The sequence below is a fragment of the Mus pahari genome, chromosome 10, assembly GCF_900095145.1.
Source record: "Mus pahari chromosome 10, PAHARI_EIJ_v1.1, whole genome shotgun sequence".
NCBI classification, from domain to species: domain Eukaryota; kingdom Metazoa; phylum Chordata; class Mammalia; order Rodentia; family Muridae; genus Mus; species Mus pahari.
In genome coordinates, this window is record NC_034599.1 from 16,616,747 (window position 1) to 16,635,225 (window position 18,479).

General features: G+C 51.4%; 2 protein-coding genes across 3 annotated transcripts in view; one reads left to right on the plus strand and one right to left on the minus strand.

Annotated features, from left to right (window-relative positions):
• The first annotated feature begins 569 nt into the window (after window positions 1-569).
• On the plus strand, window positions 570-9,489 carry Atg4d (autophagy related 4D cysteine peptidase). Of its 2 annotated transcripts, none has more exons than XM_021206030.1 (10): window positions 570-988; window positions 2,004-2,087; window positions 2,172-2,345; window positions 3,536-3,812; window positions 3,888-3,952; window positions 5,952-6,082; window positions 8,243-8,321; window positions 8,402-8,478; window positions 8,557-8,676; window positions 8,991-9,489. In XM_021206030.1, the coding sequence occupies exons 1-10, from the start codon at window positions 754-756 to the stop codon at window positions 9,171-9,173; spliced, it is 1,425 nt and encodes a 474-aa protein (XP_021061689.1). In that variant the 5' UTR covers window positions 570-753; the 3' UTR covers window positions 9,174-9,489. The 2 variants fall into 2 exon arrangements, with proteins under 2 accessions (XP_021061689.1, XP_029399030.1); XM_029543170.1 differs by having other exon boundaries at window positions 571-988; window positions 8,584-8,676.
• Kri1 (KRI1 homolog) overlaps window positions 9,194-18,479 on the minus strand; it is a 13,085-nt gene continuing 3,799 nt past the window's right edge. The window contains exons 5-19 of the mRNA XM_021206029.2: window positions 17,670-17,724; window positions 17,543-17,592; window positions 17,316-17,412; window positions 17,159-17,236; window positions 16,538-16,662; window positions 15,777-15,903; window positions 15,578-15,673; window positions 14,815-14,985; window positions 12,182-12,257; window positions 12,008-12,096; window positions 11,707-11,833; window positions 11,496-11,626; window positions 11,092-11,156; window positions 10,923-11,021; window positions 9,194-9,969 (exon numbers count right to left, since the gene is read on the minus strand). Coding sequence (XP_021061688.1) covers window positions 9,642-9,969; window positions 10,923-11,021; window positions 11,092-11,156; window positions 11,496-11,626; window positions 11,707-11,833; window positions 12,008-12,096; window positions 12,182-12,257; window positions 14,815-14,985; window positions 15,578-15,673; window positions 15,777-15,903; window positions 16,538-16,662; window positions 17,159-17,236; window positions 17,316-17,412; window positions 17,543-17,592; window positions 17,670-17,724 — 1,714 coding nt within the window. The 3' untranslated portion in view covers window positions 9,194-9,641. The remainder of the gene's footprint in view (window positions 9,970-10,922; window positions 11,022-11,091; window positions 11,157-11,495; window positions 11,627-11,706; window positions 11,834-12,007; window positions 12,097-12,181; window positions 12,258-14,814; window positions 14,986-15,577; window positions 15,674-15,776; window positions 15,904-16,537; window positions 16,663-17,158; window positions 17,237-17,315; window positions 17,413-17,542; window positions 17,593-17,669; window positions 17,725-18,479) is intronic.

The window sequence follows — 18,479 nt, forward strand, 5'->3', positions numbered from 1 at the left end:
CCTAAGCTCTAGGGTGGGTTCTCTGCCTGGGCTCTCCAATTTCACTGCAGGTGGGGGCATGTCTTCTGGGCGTGACCGGAGCTTGTCACGCCTGAGCAGGGCTTGAATAATCGGAATGTGCTCTCCGTAGGACAGTCAGGTCTACGTCAGAGCTCGTCTCAAAACATTGGAAAAGGCCCTTCAGATGGCTCAGCGGATAAAGGTCCTGGCTGTCTGGGAACCTGAGTTGGCTCTTTCGAGATCTCCACAGGCACGACAAACCCCAGGTGTCGCACCCGGAACACCGGACGTCCACTGCAGTGGAATTTGAGTGGCAGGGCGGGGAAATCAGCGCTCTGGAACGAGAGAAGGTCCGGCGTCCACAGTTTGAGATGTCACGCAGAACGAGGGTGTGCAAGGCTTCAGAAGGGTGTGTCGATGGGCGTGGTTTCTCCGGTTCTGTCTGAGATAGGCCCCCCCCCCCGGGACGCGCTTGCGCCTGCGCGGTGAGATTAGGAGGGTGTGGCGAGTCCAAGGGAGGCGGGTTACGCAGGGGCGTGGCTTGCTCTCTAGCCCAGCCCACCGTATCCGGGTGCTTCGGGCCGCCAAGATGGCGCTGGCGGTGGGAGCCCGGCTACCCGCTGCGGCCAGAGCCGGACCCGGGAGCCCGGCTCCGAGTATAGAGTAACGCTGTTCTGGCCGCGGGGCTGCCCCCGAGCGCTCGCAGTTCCCCGGACCTCGGGGACACCTGCGTCCTTCCTCTCCGGCGCGTCCATGAACTCCGTGTCGCCGGCTGCGGCGCAGTACCGCAGCGGGAGCCCGGAGGACGCGCGCCGGCCCGATTGTCGCCGGCCGAGGGGACAAACCCGGATCCCGGATCCTAGCCACCTGGGACCTTCGGGGTCCGGAGTGGCAGCTCTCGGCTCATCTGGGACCGACCCCGCCGAGCCTGACGAGGTGGACAAGTTCAAAGCCAAGTTCCTGACAGCCTGGAACAACGTCAAGTATGGTGAGGAGGTGGTGCACAGGTCAGGGGTGTCAGAGGGGTCAGAGCAAAAGAAACCAAACCTTTACCCCGTCCTGCGGATGATCCCACCCGGGAGGAGTCACCCGCAGGTCCTCCGCCCTTCCCAGTCCTGGACGTGGAGCAGGTTGGATGGGAAAGGTTTTCAAGCCCCGCCCATTGCACCTGTTTGACCTTGGCCAAATTCCTTGCTTTTCTGCGGTCTGTTTACTGCCCTTTGTAACAGAGGTGCAAAAATATGAACAGAGCTAACAGATGGTGGTTCACACCTGTAATTCTGGCTCTTGGGATGCTGAGGCAGGAGGTTTACCAAGAGTTTTAGGCTAGTCTGGACTACATAATAAATTCCAGGCTGACTTGAGCTCCTCATGAGACTGTGTCTCAAAAAATCGGAAAAAAGGGAGCTGGAGAGACTGCTCAGCAGCCCTGGCTGTGCCTCCAGAGGACCCAAGTTCAATTACCAGCACCCACATGGCAATTCACAATTTGTAACTCCAGTTTCATGGGATCTAACACTCTCACACAGACATACACATTCAGGCAAAACACCAGTGGATATTTAAAAAAAGTTGGAAAAAGGCTAGTGAGATGCCTCAGTAGTTAAAGGCATTTGTCACCAAGCTTGAGGACCTCAGCTCCAGGCTGGACCCCAATGGTGGATGGAGAAACCCCACTCCTGCCAATGTTCTATACTCCAGACCCAAACTGTGGTGCTTGCTTGTCCACAAGCTCACATACACAAAACAAAAATGTGCTTTATACATTTACAGCAAAGCCCGACAATCAGAATAGAGCGGCCCTGGGTTGATAGCGGGTCCTTATGAAGATGTGACTAAGTCCCGCCTGTGCTCCAGACAGATGTGGTGTGGCATGGATTTTGCAGAACTGCCGCCCTGACATCTCAGCTAGGATCAGGCCCATTTCACCACTGGGGAATGGAAGGCCCATTGCTGATACTTGAGTACTTTAAATTGCTGGGAGCTACTCCGTGTTTCCCCAGGTTGGGCAGTTAAAAGCCGGACCAGCTTCAGCAAGATCTCCAGTGTTCACCTCTGCGGGCGATGCTACCATTTCGAGGGAGAGGGTGAGGTGGCACATCTGGAGCCAGGGCAGGGGAAGTCTCCTAGGGTTCTCCTTGGTTGCCAGGCTGACTAGCTGGTTCTCATAGGTGACATCCAGCGATTTCAAAGGGACTTTGTATCTCGACTATGGCTCACGTATCGCCGGGACTTCCCACCCCTGGCTGGAGGCAGCCTGACCTCAGACTGTGGCTGGGGGTGTATGTTACGGAGTGGTCAGATGATGCTGGCTCAGGGCCTGCTCCTGCATTTTCTGCCTAGAGGTGAGTTGTGTATATGCAGGCTAAAGTGCCAGGCTTCTGTGTCAGCACTTTAACACTGCTTGCGGATGGTGAGTTGAGCCATGCTTGGAATCGCAGAACTTGGGAGGTTGAAGCAGGATTTTGAGATATAGTCCCCAGTCTGGGCTACATAGTGAGTTTCATAGTCAGAGATAAGCGTGTGAGTGTGTGTGTGTGTGTGTGTGTGTGTGTAGTGTGTGTATATTTTTGACATGTATGTATGTATGTGTACATATATATGTGTATGTCAGGAAAACAAGATCTTAAGTGGTGCTTGCAAACATAGTAAGTGCTTAGAGGAGCAGGAGAAACAGAAGTTCAAGATTATTTCCTAAGGCTACACAAGAAGCGGTCTCAAAAATTAAATAATTAAAGAGGCACTTGCCATCATGCCTTTAATCCCAGTACGGAGGTAGAGGCAGGCAGTTTGAGGCCAGCCTTGTCTACGAAGTGGGTTCCAGAACAGCCATGGCTATTACACAGAGAAGCCCTGCCTTGAGAAACCAAAACAAATACATAAATAAGTAAATAAATAAGCAGTTCTTGCAGCTTGCAGAGGACCCAGGTTTGATTCCGAGCACCCACATGTGAATTCCCTTCTCACCATAGGTAATTGCAGTTTCTGGGTCTCTGACACCTCTTGTGGAATCTTGAGCACCAGGCTCTCACAGAGCTCTTAAATATTTGGAGGCAAAACACTGCTACACATTGGCTAAAAATAGACCTTTACTTTTTTAAATTTTTTTGAGACAGGGCTTCTCTGTGTAGCCCTGGCTGTCCTGGAACTCACTTTGTAGACCAGGCTGGCCTCAAACTCAGAAATCTGCCTGCCTCTGCCACCCAAGTGCTGAGATTAAAGGCATGTGCCACCACTGCCCAGCAGACCTTTACTTTTTAAAAATGAGTTTTGGCAGGATTTGGTGGCACAGGCCTTTGAACCCAGCACTTGGGAGGCAGAGGTAGGCAGATGTCTGTAAGTTTGAGGCCATCCTGGTCTACAGAATGATTTCCAGGACAACTAGGGCTGTTATACAGAAACGCAGTCTCAAAAAAGCAAAAAACAAAACAGAAAAGGTCAGATCATAATTTCCACGCGTGTTAGAGCAGAGTCCAATAGGAGGGAAGGAGGGCGCTGTGCCACAGTTTAGCTCTCAGTGTCATCTCATCCTCAGACTGGAGGTGGGCGGAGGGCACAGGCCTGGCTTCCTCTGAGATGCCAGGGCCAGCCTCTCCCAGTCGCTGCCGAGGGGCTGGTCGTCGTGGGCCCCCGCGATGGACACAGGGTACACTGGAGATGGAACAGGACCGTTGGCACCGGCGGATTGTTTCCTGGTTCGCTGATCATCCGCAGGCCCCCTTCGGTCTACATCGGCTGGTGGAGCTTGGGCGGAGCTCGGGCAAGAAGGCGGGAGACTGGTACGGGCCCTCTGTGGTGGCACACATCCTCAGGTGAGACCCACTGCAGGGAAGATGGGAGCTCTGGTGACCCCAGGAACTCAAGCCTGTCTGCTCTCCTGCCCCCAGGAAAGCCGTGGAGAGTTCCTCAGAAGTCACCCGCCTGGTGGTGTACGTCTCTCAGGACTGCACAGGTAAGGCTGGGACAACCAGTGCTACCCAAAGCCCTGATTTCTCAGGGGCTGATGTGAGGTTTGGGGAAGAGGTTTCCTCTGTGCTTCTCTGCAAGACCTAGAAAGTCAGAGTGAAAGATTCAGTAGGGGAGACCGTCCTTCATTCTTCTTCATTCCAGTCCCACTTAAAAAAAACAACAAAAAACAAAAACCACAAAACACGCCATGTGTGTATGTGGGGGGTGTGGGAGGTGCACTTGACCTCGTGGGGGAGCGGCTTCTCTCCTGTGGGTACAGACGTGGGACTTGGGCCAGCATGCTTGACAGCAGGGCCTTTACTGGATTGGTTATCCCATCAGCTCTGTTCACTTTAACGCTACCAAACTATCCTGATTGTTAGCCAGTCTGGTATCCTCTGGTTCACAAGCTGGCAGAGGATTCATTGATGCCCAAAACTGTGGGGGCCACAAGACGGCTCCGTGGCTGAAGGGGCTTGCTGCAAAAGCCTGACAGCTGTAGCTGAACTCTAGCTTTCTACAAAGTTGTCCTCGGACCTCCAGTTTTGTGCTTTGGCATGTACACCCCTAGACACACAATAATAATAATAATAATAATTTTTATAAAAGGGCCAGACAGAGGACGACTCAGCTGGTGAAGGTTCTTGCAGCCAAGCCTGATACCATGGATTGGATCTCCTGAACCCACATGGTTGAAGGCGAGAACTGACCCACACAAGACAGATAGAAATACAGTAATAAAAACAGTGCTCATAGAAGGTGCTCAGATGTTAGCCACTGCTTTCTTCCAGCTAATTATATTTATATAGCTTTGTTTAAATTAAGTTAGGGTCTCTTGTAGCCCAGGCTTGCCTCAAAGCTACTATGTAAGAATTATGAGACTGGCAGGCAGTGGTGGCGCACGCCTTTAATCCCAGCACTTGGGAGGCAAAGGCAGGCGGATTTCTGAGTTCGAGGCCAGCCTGGTCTACAGAGTGAGTTCCAGGACAGCCAGAGCTACACAGAGAAACCCTGTCTGGCAAAACCAAAAAAAGAAAAAAAAAAAATAGGAGTATCATCTTGAACTTATCTCCTCCTGCCTGAGCCTGTAGAGGATTGCAGTTTAAAAAGAGGTGGGTATGTTATTGCATACCTTTAACTCTGACATTTGAGGCAGAGCCAGTCAGTTCTAGTCCAGCCTGTTCTACACGATGACTTCCAGGACAGCCAGAGCTGCATTGTGAGACTCTGTCTCAAATAAAGGGGTTGTGTTTTTATGTGGGCTGAGGAGGCAGCTCAGTTGTTTCCATCACCAGAGCCCAGGCATGGTAGCAGGCGCAGACAGGGTGATCCCTGGGGCTCTGGCACCCAGCCCAACCTAGTTTCTGATCCTCAGGTCAGTGAGACACCCTGCCAAATATAAGGTGGAGTGTTCCTGAGGGACAGTGTTGGAGACTGCCCTCTGACATCAGGAGTCCACACACCGGTCTATGTACCCATCCACACATGGGGATATGCACTATCCAGACACACACAGGCTGGGCTGGGTAGGGCTGGAAATGTAGTTAAACGGTAAGGGGGTTCCATTGATACACAGGCTGACAGTTATCCCCAGCACCACAAGAAACAGTAAAGTGGGGCTTGCCGATGCCAGCTCAGAATCCCCGTCTTACTGAGAGTATGGCTCATCTGGTAGAGAACAGTTCCCTGACATGCATACAGCCTTGGGTATCACGCTCAACACTGCATAAACCCAGTCTGGTGGCACACAAGTGCAGTGTCGGCCAGGCCTCACAGTCATCCTGGCTTCATAGAGTTCTAGACCAGTCCAGGCTCTAGGACCCCTCAGGCCCTTGCTTCCTGCTAATGGGACAGTCAGCACTTGCCCGGAGGCCCCAGGATTGTCTAGGCCTCGGTGTACTACACAGTCTGCAGATGAGGACTGCATTGCTCACCAGGAGCTGCAAGGTGTTCCTGGGGCTAGAAGCCTGGATAAAAGGTGACCTGCTGCCCTGTCCCTGCAGTGTACAAGGCAGATGTGGCACGCCTGGTGTCCTGGCCAGATCCTACAGCGGAGTGGAAGTCTGTGGTCATCCTGGTGCCTGTACGACTGGGCGGGGAGACCCTTAACCCTGTCTATGTGCCCTGTGTGAAGGTAAGCACATTGTGATGGGGCACCTCTGCCTAGGGACCTCCACACTTAACAGAGGTCAACCATGGGTGTCATTCTTTGGGACCTGTGTCTCTTTTGTGTGTGTGTGTCCCCTCTTCTGTTATGTAAGTGTATGTGGCACATAAAACATGGATATGTGTATGTGTGTGCACATGAGGAAGTGTGAAGACATGGGGTACCTATTCTGTCATTCTCTGCATTATTCCTTTATGATGGGGTCTCTCACTAGCCCTAGAGCTGGGGTGGCAGCCAGCAGTCCCTGGTGATACCCCATTTCTGCCCTCACAGTACTGGGTTATAGCCATGTGACCATGCCCAGGGTTTTACATAGGTGCCAATGTTTTGAACTCAGGCCCTTGTGCTTGGTGAGCAAGTGCTCTTATCCTTTGAGCCATCTCCCAAGCCCCCACCTGGTTTTACGAGACAATTATAGGCACATACTAGCATGCTTCTGCCATAGGTTCTAGAGATTGAACGAAGGTCCTCATTGTCAGCGCTGCCTACTAGTGACACAACTGCAACATCCATTTGCTATCATGGGGGCTGGGATTCAAACCCAGTGAAAGTCAGGTAGAGTGGACCTTCTGAAAACAAGCTGGAATGTTCGGGAAGAAGCTCAATGTGGAGGTTTGTGCCAAGCAGCACGTAGGTCAATTCCAGGACACAAATGTGTTTTCTTATTAAAAGCAGACCTGCCATCCAGTCCAAGCTCTTGGAAGGCTGAGGCAGGAGGACCTTCTAGAGGGCACATGAGGAGCTAGAGAAGTGTCCCAGGGAAAGAAAAGCGTGACAGGCTCAAGCAGAAGCCCTCTGGCAAGTCTGCACTCAGATGAAACACCAAGTTCTCCCTGTAGGCCTAAAGACGTGTGCACCTGTCACCTTCACTCCACTGTGTCTCCTCAGCCCAGCTACACTGCCCAGTGTGGTGTGTGTGCAACATTCCTGCTCCAGGCCTTCTCTTTCCTGCCCTCGGGAGACGCCACTCAAACCCACCCCTGCTAGGGGTGGGTTTTGCTCTCCATGAGGCCTTTTTTGACCTACTTACAACTTCAAGTTCTGGCTGAGTGGGTGTGGCGGGCTGTCAGATCATGTGTAAGAAGGCACACTCCTGTGAGTCTGGAGGTTAAGGTAGGAGAATCTCCAGTTGAAGGGCAGCCCGGCCTACGAAGGGATACTAACTCAAGCGTTTGGCCTCTTGGTACAGTCCTGGCACTGTAGTATTTGGGAGGCAGTAGAGACAAGGAGGATCAGAAGTTAAGCAAGCCTTGGCAATATGAGTCTGCCTTTTTAAAAAAGTGCCAGGTGCCTGGCATGGTGGTGCACGCCTTTAGTTCCAGCACTTGGGAGGCAGAGGCAGGCGGATTTCTGAGTTCAAGGCCAGCCTGATCTACATAGACCATACTTTGAAAACAAGAACATGTAAAACGTGGTTAGAACTGTGGTTCTCAACCTTTGGATCATGACCCCTTTTGGGGAGAGAATCAAATGACCCTTTCATGGTAGTTCCTAAGACCATTGGAAAACAGATATTTACATAACAACTCATAATGGTACCAAAATTACAGTTATGAAGTAGCAATTAAAAATAACTATGGTTTGGGGGTCACCACCACATGAAGTTTGACAGAATGACAAGATGCAGCATTAGGAAGGTTGAGAACCATTGGGTTAGAGAAATGATTTAATGGGTAGGAGGGAACTTGGAAAGGACCAGAGTTTACTCAGCACACATCAGCTGCTCACACTGCCTCTAACTCCAGGGAGCTGATACACTCTTCCAGCACCGCACTCAGGTGTACATACCCAGCACAGAAACACACCCATGCGGGCTCACCCTTTAATTACAGCACTTGGGAGGCAGAGACAGGTGCATTTCTGAGTTTCAGGCCAGCTTGGTATACAGTGAGCTCCAGGATAGCCAGGGCTACAGGAAAACAAACAATAAATCATGTAAGAAGTTATATGGCCTCTCTATAAGGTCTTCACATCCAACAGCTAAGGCTGTTTCTGCTCTAGAAATCTTAGTGCCATCAGACTGTGTTGGCTGGCTTGATGGCTGCTCCACTCAATCCCCTGGCTTCATAGGCTTTAGGTGACTGCTCAGTGTGTTGAGCTCCTGTCTGATGCCAGTCTCTTCCACAGGAGCTTCTGCGTTCAGAACTCTGCCTGGGCATCATGGGGGGCAAGCCACGGCACTCACTGTACTTCATTGGCTATCAGGGTAAGGCACAACCCCTTTCCTTGGGTCCTAGCCCTCTGCCACCTGCCCACCTGGGTTACATTTGTCCCCTCTCCCCCCAGATGACTTTCTGCTCTACCTGGATCCCCACTACTGCCAGCCCACAGTGGATGTCAGCCAGCCCAGCTTCCCCCTGGAGGTGAGCTGGTGGCTTTGAACAGGGGCGGCAGGTGTGGGCATAAAGCTGGGGTCCCTCAAACCTCTCTCATCTACCCAGTCCTTTCACTGCACCTCGCCCCGCAAGATGGCCTTTGCCAAGATGGACCCCAGCTGTACCGTGGGGTTCTATGCTGGGAACAGGAAGGAGTTTGAGACACTCTGCTCGGAGCTGATGAGGGTGAGCTACCATCGTGGGGGTATTATGTCTTAGAGCTAGTGCCCCTGCCTCTAGTGTGCTAGATGGACTGGATTCCACTTAGTCCTGGGACAGTAACAGACCACTCTTTATTGACAGAAGTACATCAAGGTGTACTTTGGTCAAGGTGATTTCGCCCACTGATAGGAAACTCATCCCAGAATAGACCTGAAAATCTTAGGCCACTGGAGCTCATCAGAAGTTTCAGGGCAGCTGTTCAGAGCCTAAGCCAGTTAGACATGGTGTAGCTGGTTATGAAAGACCCTGAACTGAAAGTGTTCTCCACCCTCCTGCAGATCCTCAGCTCCTCCTCAGTCACGGAACGGTACCCCATGTTCACAGTGGCAGAAGGCCATGCTCAGGACCACAGCCTGGATGCCCTCTGCACCCAGCTCTCCCAGCCCACACTGCGGCTACCTTGCACAGGACGCCTACTCAAGGCCAAAAGGCCCAGCTCCGAGGACTTTGTGTTTTTATAATGGGAAGGGATGGGGAAAGATGCCAGACTATTTATTTTTTTATTTATGTCATGTCAGGTATGGGATCTGCAACTCCAGTGGTGGTGCTGGACCCCTGTCCTCATGTCCCGGTCCTCCCCAACACAGCTGAGACCTATTTGGGCCCCCAGCTGCCCCTGGCTCCCCAGGAGCCAGGGATGGAGAGTGGGCTCCAGGGCACTCACTCAGGGCCTGATTCAAGTTCTGTAGCCTGCATTGGGTCACTGGTCCCAAGGTCCCAAAGGTCCTGTCCTGGGAGAACTGACTGTGGCTGATAAAGATGCAGACTTGAACATGCCTGGCGTTGTTGACCTTTCAGGTTGTCCGTGGGGAAGACAGCTCTCTGGCAGCCTCTTAGAAACAGCAGTGCCCTCTCCTGCAGGCAGCTTACATAGGTAGACAGGCCAGACAGCAGCTTAGTTGTAGAGGCAGGTTGGCTCCCTGAGGCCCTCAGGAGTGGCTCTGTTGTTTCTTCCGTTGGCGACCGAACTGGCGGAAGTGCAGCTTTTTGGGGTTGAGACCAAAGGCCTGCAATCTCTGTCTGCTGAACTTGTGACCTCCAAGTGTCACTGTGGGACCCAGCAGCCTGGCCTTCTTGCTCTTCTGTTTCTGGGATGCTGGCTTCTCTGAGCAGGATGTGTGGGCCAACCCCTCTTCCTCGGATACTGAGGTCTCAGCCTCGGGTGTCTTCTGGTCAGCTCCATTGGGCGTGGGCACCTGCACTTGTGGGCTGGCCTTGCTTTGTGACTTTCCTGTGGCTTCTGTGGGCATTTCCATCCTACAGGACGAAAAGTCAAGGCTTAGGTCAGCCTGCTGTTCAGAACATGATTCCCCCCACTCTGCCCTTTTTGTTTGTTTAAGAAGGGGTTCTTGTGGCCAGGACTAGTCTTAAACTCTGTGTACCCAACTTTTCTTTTTTAAGCAGGATGGAGTGATATGGCTCTGGCTGTGCTGGAACTGTAGACCACACTGGCCTTGAACTCAGAGCTCTTCAGGGGTTTTTATACAGTGCTGAGATAGAACCCAGGGCATTAGACATGACACGGAAGCTCTCTGCCCACTCAGCCAAAACCCTCGTTTTGTTGTCTCACGACAGAACCCAGATGGCCTCAACTTCCTGAGATAACGTTCATAAATATGACAACTACACATTAGTTGGACCAGCCGAAGCCATTTATGTCAGTCTTTAGTGCAGCTGCTATGTCTGTCACAACTGAGGGTCTAGGTCCTAGACTCTAGGGGGGTGATGGTAACAACTGTCCTTGTAACATTTTGTTCAGGCTTGGGATAAAACTCAGGATTGTAATCAGGCTGAACAGAATCTCACTAGGTGTGGTGGCACACACCTTTAATCTAAGCACTTGAGTCAGAGAGAGATCTCTGAGAGTTTGAGACCACCCTGGCCTATATTAAGCTCCAAGAGGACTACACAGACCCAAGTCTTAAATAAACACACAATCTTTACATCCTGCAAAGGCAGGGTGTTGCTGTGGAGCCCAGGGTGGCTACAAACTCATGAACCCCATCCTGCCTCCCTAATGCTGGGGTTACAGATGTGCACCACAGGGTCCAGTCCTTCTGACCCTTAATCTGAGTGTTTTAGGCATGCACTCAGTCTCTGAAGTCTGAACCATAATGCCCTTACCAAGACGGACTGACTGGCCTCTAGTTTGCACATCTGCTGTCAGCTACATGGGCTGCTGCTGCCACCCTCCCTGGCCCAGTGCTTACTCTTCCTGGCACAGAGACTTGAAGATCTGCCTCTTCTTCCACGTGTTCCGGGCCTTCTGGCTGTACACCCGCTGCTCCTGCATCTCCTCCTGCTCCGACCTGTGTCCCAGAGGTGTTGTAGACACTGTCCAAACTATCTCCCCCCCTCCCAAAACCATCCTGCTGTCACCTGTACATGCAGGTCTTCTTCAGGGAACACCAGCGGTTCAGTTCCTTGTCATCAGCTGAAAGGATCTACATGAGGAGGAAGATAACTACTGTGTGGTCCTGGGGCTGCCTCTGAGCCTCAGTAACTCAGCAGGGGTGGCAAGAGGGTGGGGGACAACTGAGTTTGGTGTTGTGATATTGAGGCAGGGTTTGTTTGAATGTCTCCCTGAAGCTCTGGCTATCCTGGAAATCCCAGCAGCCCCCTCCTACCTCAGCCTCTAGTGCTGGCCTCCATTAACAGTTTCAGCTCTTAGTGAGAGACAACACTGAACTCCACATCTTCCTGTCAGACCTCTTCACAGAGCTGTTCACCTCCTCCAATTCCTTGCCCTTCCCTCAATTTTCCCTGCCGGCCCTGGTCCCAACCTCCTCTGTGCTGAGCCCAAAGTCGCAGGGCACCACAGTGCGGTACTTGAAACGACAGGGCAGGTCGTCGATAATGTCCTCATAGTCCAGGCGGTAGTACTCATCTAGGTATTCCTCAAAGGTCTTGTCCCCTGCACAAGAGATGGACAGCCGGGTAGTATGTGTTCAAAGCCCCATGAGGCACAATGCCCAACCATGCCTTGTGCCTCACCAGGGTCAAACATGGGCTTCTCCTGCCCCACTGCAGCTGCAAATGGAGACTTGCGCTTTCTCTTGCCTGAGGTGGGGGCCTCGCGAAGCTTCTTCCGTGGTTGGCTGGGGTCATAGTCTGCATCCATCTATCAGAAAGAGCCGGTCGGATCAGGCCAGTTTTAACCAGGGACACTCGTTGTTCTCAAGCTCTCACAACCCATGCTGGCCTCAAATGTGCTCTGCAGCCAAGGCTTGGAACATGTTCACAGAAAGCTCTTGCTGTCAACTGCACCTACTTCAGACTCACCAGTGACACTCACGTTAAAGTCAGGGTCTTCACAGTGCAGCTCCCGTTGGCTCCAGGCCCCATCTTGCTCGGGTCCACTCCACATGTCCCAGTTCCAGTCATCTGGTCCCACGGAGGACAGACACAGTGAGAAGAGCACTGCACTGCACCAGCCCTGTCCCCCCAACCCCCTTCTAAAGACACGCACCTTCCAGCCCGTCCTCTTCCTCAAACTGTGGCTTCTCTTCCTCCGCAGTACCGTAGAAAGCATCTCCAAAACATTTCTGCAAGGGAAGGGCAGGCCTAAGGAGCAGCAGCACCCACAGCTACAGCAGCTCAGCTGCCCCATGCCAATGCCAGCACAACTCAGCCTTACTGTTGTACAAGACAGGGTGTCACATAAGCCAGGCTAGACACAAACTATGTACCAGGGGCTAGCTTTGACACTGTGATCCATTTGCTTCCACCTGAGTGTGGTGATTGCAGATGTGTGAATGACAGGTTTTTGCTTTTATTGAGAGAGTCTTGTAGTCCTGCCTCAATCTCAAGTGTTAGGATTATAAGCCCATGCCAACACACCCAATTCTGTGTGGCTCCCGAGTCTTCCAAGAAATGGTCTCCTGTGTGCCGAGACCTTCTACAGCTCCGCCTGTTGTTTAGGCTGCAGTGGTTTCACACAACAGCTACTACATCTCTGTAGGAGTCAGCACTTGTGCCCTCTACCCATGAGATAATAGCTACTCAGGACTCTACTGAGCTGTCATCGTTCCTGATAGGCTGAGAGGAAGTTTCCTCCAAGATCCTACCTACACTAGACATGATACACACCTGAACTCAGCAGGTAGAGGCTGAGCCCAGGGGATCAGGAGTAGCAGGCTGGCCTGGGCTACAAAATGAGCCCAAACCTGGAATTCAGGTGATAGGGTGCCGTCACAATACACATAAAAGCCCTGGCACAACAATCCACATCTGAGCCCACAGGTGTGATTCTACAAGGACACTGCGGCCACAGGTCTCCATGGCTACCGTGATCCCTGAGTCTATACAGGGATATGTCAGGTATATGGTAGGCTCACAATTACATGGCAGTTGGGGCTGGGCACTCTGACCACAGAAACATATCTATTGTGGGCCTACCAGAAGACAGCACGATCTACTGTGCATTTATTTTCATTTTTTTCTGCCTTTATTTTTTACTCAGTGTGTATGGAGTTTTGCCTGCATGTATGCCTATGCCACATGAATGTGTGTTGCTCCTAAGGCCAGAAGAGGGAATCAGATCTCCTTGGACTGTAGTTACAGTGAGCTATGAGGTGACATGGAGGCAACAGGAACTGAACTTTGGTCTTCTGAAAGAAGAGCCAATACACTTAAAGGCTGAGCCATCTCTGTGCATGTAATAAATACTTTGCATATGCTCAACCTGGAGCAGGTTCTTGATGAAATTTTCACAGCTACCATGAACAACAGCACCTTGTTCCTCTATGGAGAAACCAAAGCTAAGACCTGAAAGTGCCTTAAATGTAAGAAAGCAGACAACTCCACAGCATTCCGCAGTCCTCACTTTAAGCCTACAATGTGCCTTCAGCCTCTTCCCAAGACTTCCTCTGCTTGGCAAATGGCCCACTTGGGGCTGTCATGGGACCCAGACTTTTCTTACAGATCTCTCACCACCTGTTTCTAAAACACGGTGCTCTGTTCTTCCAGTACACCAAATGCTAGCGGCGAGAAGAGCTGTAGGACTAGTGACTACTGATGCTTGCATACGCAAGGCCCTGGGTTCTATATTCTATCCCAACGTCACTACAAACACACAACAAAAACTAACCTAGGGACTGGAACCCCTGCAGCCCATATGGTAGCTAAAGAACCAGTCCCACCAACATGGCCTCCACACATGTGCCCTGGAACATGTGATGCTCACAACAGATAAATGTCAAAACATTTACAGCAAATAAATTCACGGTCCAAGCCATGCTGGTATGCATCTGTAACTGCTGTCCCTAGAAGCAAAGGGTGGTAAGGCACAGGCCACCCTGGATACATGGTGACATGCTGGGATTCTTTCTCAGAAAAGCAGGAAAGTAAGACATCCCTGATAATACATCAATTTGGTTTTTTCAACCGTATGGAATGTAAAGACAATATGTACCAAGAGAAACTTCTCTTCATCCCCGCCTCTGTCACCCAGGCTGTGTAGTTAAGGACAACCCTGAACTCCTGATCCTCTGGGTATCGGTGATAGATCTGTCTGGAATTCTCTCCTGATGGCAAACAGAGGCAGAGTGAGTTCCAGCCTCTTAGCCCTGCAATCATCAAAGAAACAACTGGCTCCACTGTGCATGTGCTAGTCTGGGTTATACATTCGCTTGGGTGGGTTCTACTTTCTGTTGTTGTTGGTTTTTTCTCTCTTTTTGTTTTTTTGGTGGCAGAGGCTGCACCCCAAAGATAGAAAAGTACTCTACCATAGACACAGCCCTAGCCCCTCATTGGGGGACTGTAGGCAGGGGTTCTACCACTGAGCCACACGGTAGGCCTTCCCATGCCGCTCTCCCAGAGGATCTCACATGGCTGAATGCTGACCTCCACCCCACCATCTCCCAGGCAGCCTTCAGGTCCTGACCCAGTGCAGCTGCCTCGGTATGTAACCCACTGTTCCTGTGCACCCATCTGCCCATCCTTCCGTGTCAACTCCTCCCACCCATCTTCCCTTAGCCAGAGGCAGTGTTCCACTAACCCTCACACTGCAGACAAAGAAAAAGGGCCACAGAGGTCACATCATTCTCTGAGGCCAACAGCTAGGAGACCTCTGGCCCCTCAGACAACTTCCTGAGCAGTTACCTGCATGAGCTGGTCGTGCTGGGCAGGGTCAAAGTCATCCTCCAGATCCTGCTCCTCGAGGCCCAGGGTCTCGTTACCAGTGACCTGTCGCAGCTTCTCCAGCTTGGCCAGAATCTCCTTCCTCTTTAGGTTCTTTAACTGTTTCAGCTCCTCCTGCTTCCTGGCCTTCTCCTGTGGGTGAGAGCCGCTCAGCACCCCTGGTAGGCAGAGCCTTGCACTGGGGCCTCCAATGCAAGCAGCTTTCTGTTTTCTCTTGAGATGGGGTCTTAAGTAGCTCATGCTGACCTTAACTACAGATCCTCCTGCCTCCGCCTCCTGAACTCGGGGAATCCGGGCACTGTCAGCTATGCCTGTTTCCTTCAGTGCTTGGATGACAGCCACACTTTGTGCACTATTTAACTCAAGATGGGCTAGAATTCTTTATATAGACCAGGCTGACCTTGAAACTGTAGTGTCCTGTACTGTCAATAGAGGTGCACAACACCATGCCAGCCTATTTTTACCCTTTATTATTATTATTTGACATAGGGTCTTTGTACCCCAGGCTGGCCTAGAATCCTCCTGCCTCTGCTTCCTGTAAAGGTGACACCAGCTTCTTTTTCTTTTCTTCTGTGGAGATGGTGTAAGTTCCCTGCTTGGCCTTGAAATCTCTCCCTACCTCAGGCAGGTCCACCGTTTTCAGTGTCTGTGCCTCGGCTCTGGAGGGCTAGGCGGGAGAGGGGGAGGGTCACTGGCAAGCACCGCCACCCGAAGCCACACTCACCCTCTTCTTCCGCTCCCTCGTCTCTTCCCGCTTCTCCTTCCTGCGCTCATCCTTGCGGCGCACAGATGATGCGATGCTTCGCGGGTATGTCTTGACCTGTAGGCAGGAGAGGAGCCAGAAGGACCTCAGAGATGGTATGTGGTTAAAGGGCTGGACCCTGGGCAGCCATGTCCTCCCTGATCCAGGCCTGGGCACACACTGAGGCTGAGTCAGGCTCCTCAAAGCGGAAGTTGTACTTGTGTTCAAAGTCTTCCTGCTTCTTCAGGAATAGCTCCCCTTCATCCGAGGAGTCGTCCACTGTCAGCTGGACAGGGGGGCCTGGAGCCCTGAAGGACAATATGACGGAGTCTGATGAGCCTGGCCAGACATGACCTCATTCTCTCCCCACAAAAACTCAACAAAAGGGGCTGGTAAGATGGCCCAGGGGTGCTTGCTGACTAGCCCTAGAGCCTGAGTTCGATACAATGGTCCACATGGTAGAAGGAGAGAACTGACTTCCACAAGTGTGTTGCCAGTCTTTGGTATACTGCCCTACCCCTGCAAAGAAGTAAATGTAATGAAGAAATCAGAAGTACTCATAACTACCTTTTTTTTTTTTTTTTTTTTTTTTAAAGATTTATTTATTTATTTATTATATGTAAGTACACTGTAGCTGTCTTCAGACACTCCAGAAGAGGGCATNTATTTATTTATTTATTATATGTAAGTACACTGTAGCTGTCTTCAGACACTCCAGAAGAGGGCATCAGATCTCATTACGGATGGTCGTGAGCCACCATGTGGTTGCTGGGATTTGAACTCTGGACCTTTGGAAGAGCAGTCGGGTGCTCTTACCCACTGAGCCATCTCACCAGCCATAACTACCTTTTAAATATACAAAGGTCACAGAGCCCGTTGTTGCCTAGCCTGGATGCTGGGGAAAACCCGAGGTAGCCCCGGAAAGCAGAGGTGGCTGCTTACCCCTCCTCCTCTTCCTCCTCCTCCTCCTCCTCCTCCTCTTCATAGCGTTTGTTGAGGATATAATCCCTCAGGAACTGTTCCCCCTCATCCAGTTCTGGGTTGTTCCAGTATTCCTTGAGGTGTGTCTATGCAAAGAGAGGGTACCACAAGCTCCATCCCCTGGTGAGGGGCACGGAGGTAGCCTGGGATGGACCTAAGGACCTGAGATTTCACAGCCGAGCTAGAGCAGGTAAATGACCACCCCTTTGTGCCTTTTTTTCTTTTTTGAGACGTCTGACCGTGTAGCCCAAGCTAACTAGACACCAGCTACAATCTTGTCTGTCTCTCAAGTACTGAGATTACAGATTTGAGTAACTGAGAAACTGTAGTCCAGAAACTGCTCATGTGCCTCCTCAAAGAGTAGACTATTGTTTATTTTTTGGTGCTGGAATGGAATCCAGGGCCTCGTGCACTCTAGCACGATCCCTGAGCCATGGCCAGCTACTTACTTGGGACAGCTAGCCAGGGGCTCCAACACTGAGCCAAATCCCAGTCCCTTGAGAGTGCTTGGCTAACTGGGAGTATGAGGAGAGATAAAGTAGTAACATGCGATTTGGCCTGCAGACATATCTGAGGGCTTACCAGTTCTTTCAGCGACTCGGAGCTGTCCACCTCCTTTTGCCCCTTTAGCCACTCAAGGTAGTCCACTTCCTCCTGGGCCTGTGTTAGGCAAGCATTCATGTCCTCAGACTCCAGCTGCCCGAGTCTCCAGTCCCAGCCCTCAGCCCCCAATACTAACCTTCTCTTCCCCACTCTTAGTGTGCTTCTGCAGCAGCCCAGAGCCACCTTCCCCAGCACTGTCCTCGTCACTGCTGTCCTCCACAAAAGCCCGGAAGCTGCACCCCATGGAACAGACTTCAGCACTGGTGCATGACTAGCCCTGAGCTCCCAGGCTCAGCCCAGGGCCAGGGGCTGCTGACACATTATAGCAGCTCTCCTGTCCCACCCACCCCAGCCCTCGCTTACCTTTCCTTCAGCTGTCTCTGCTCTTCTACATAACTCTTTGTGGATGTTTCCTGCGGAGGGATTGGATGTGGGCCCCAGGCCAGCTACAGACCCTTACACGCCCACAGGCAGCTGTTGTTCTACCTACCTGGAGCCTATGGTCAACCGTCTCCCCATCAGAGTTGTCCTCGTCCACATATTTGCTGTACAAGAAACAGTGGGAACTTGGAATGTAGCGCTGGCACACAGTAGTGCAACACACAGACTTCAGCTGAAAATGGGTTTACTGGGCATTATGTCTACTTACTATTTTTCCCACAAAAATCTTTTATATATGTGAATGTATGTAATGTGTGCGTGTGTTACATGAATATGGCTACAGATGCCAGGTGCCAAAAAGAATAGGAAGTGGAAATTGAGAGCCACATAAGGCATGTGTCCCCTCGGCTGGCCCGAGCTCCCTATGTAGACCAGGGTGCTGTGACTATCAGAGTCAGCCGCCGTGCCCAGCTCTGCCCCATAGTATTCTGAGACAGCCTTTCACTGCTTACAGATGCAGCCAGGCTTGCTTCACCACACTCCCACAAGCCACTCTGCCTGCCCCTCAAGGCTGAGTTATATTTACCACGGGTGCGGAGGGGTCTGAACTCATGTTCTCTTGCTTTAATGGCAAGTGTCCTTACCCACTGGGCCATTTGGTATACCCCACCTCCAACCCCAGAAGACAAGGGATTTAGGATGTATTTCTACCTGGCTTATAACTTGCTACCTGAAGCAGTCTGACCTAAAATTCATGACCATAGTCCTGCTCCTGTGTCTACAGTGCTGGGGTTATAAGTATGTGCTCCTGAATCTGGCTAGAACTCTTTAGTTTTAAATGTATTTTTATTTCACAATATGTTTCTCCTTCTGTCCCTTCTTCTTCTTCTTCTCTTTTTTTTTTTTTTTTTTTTTTTTT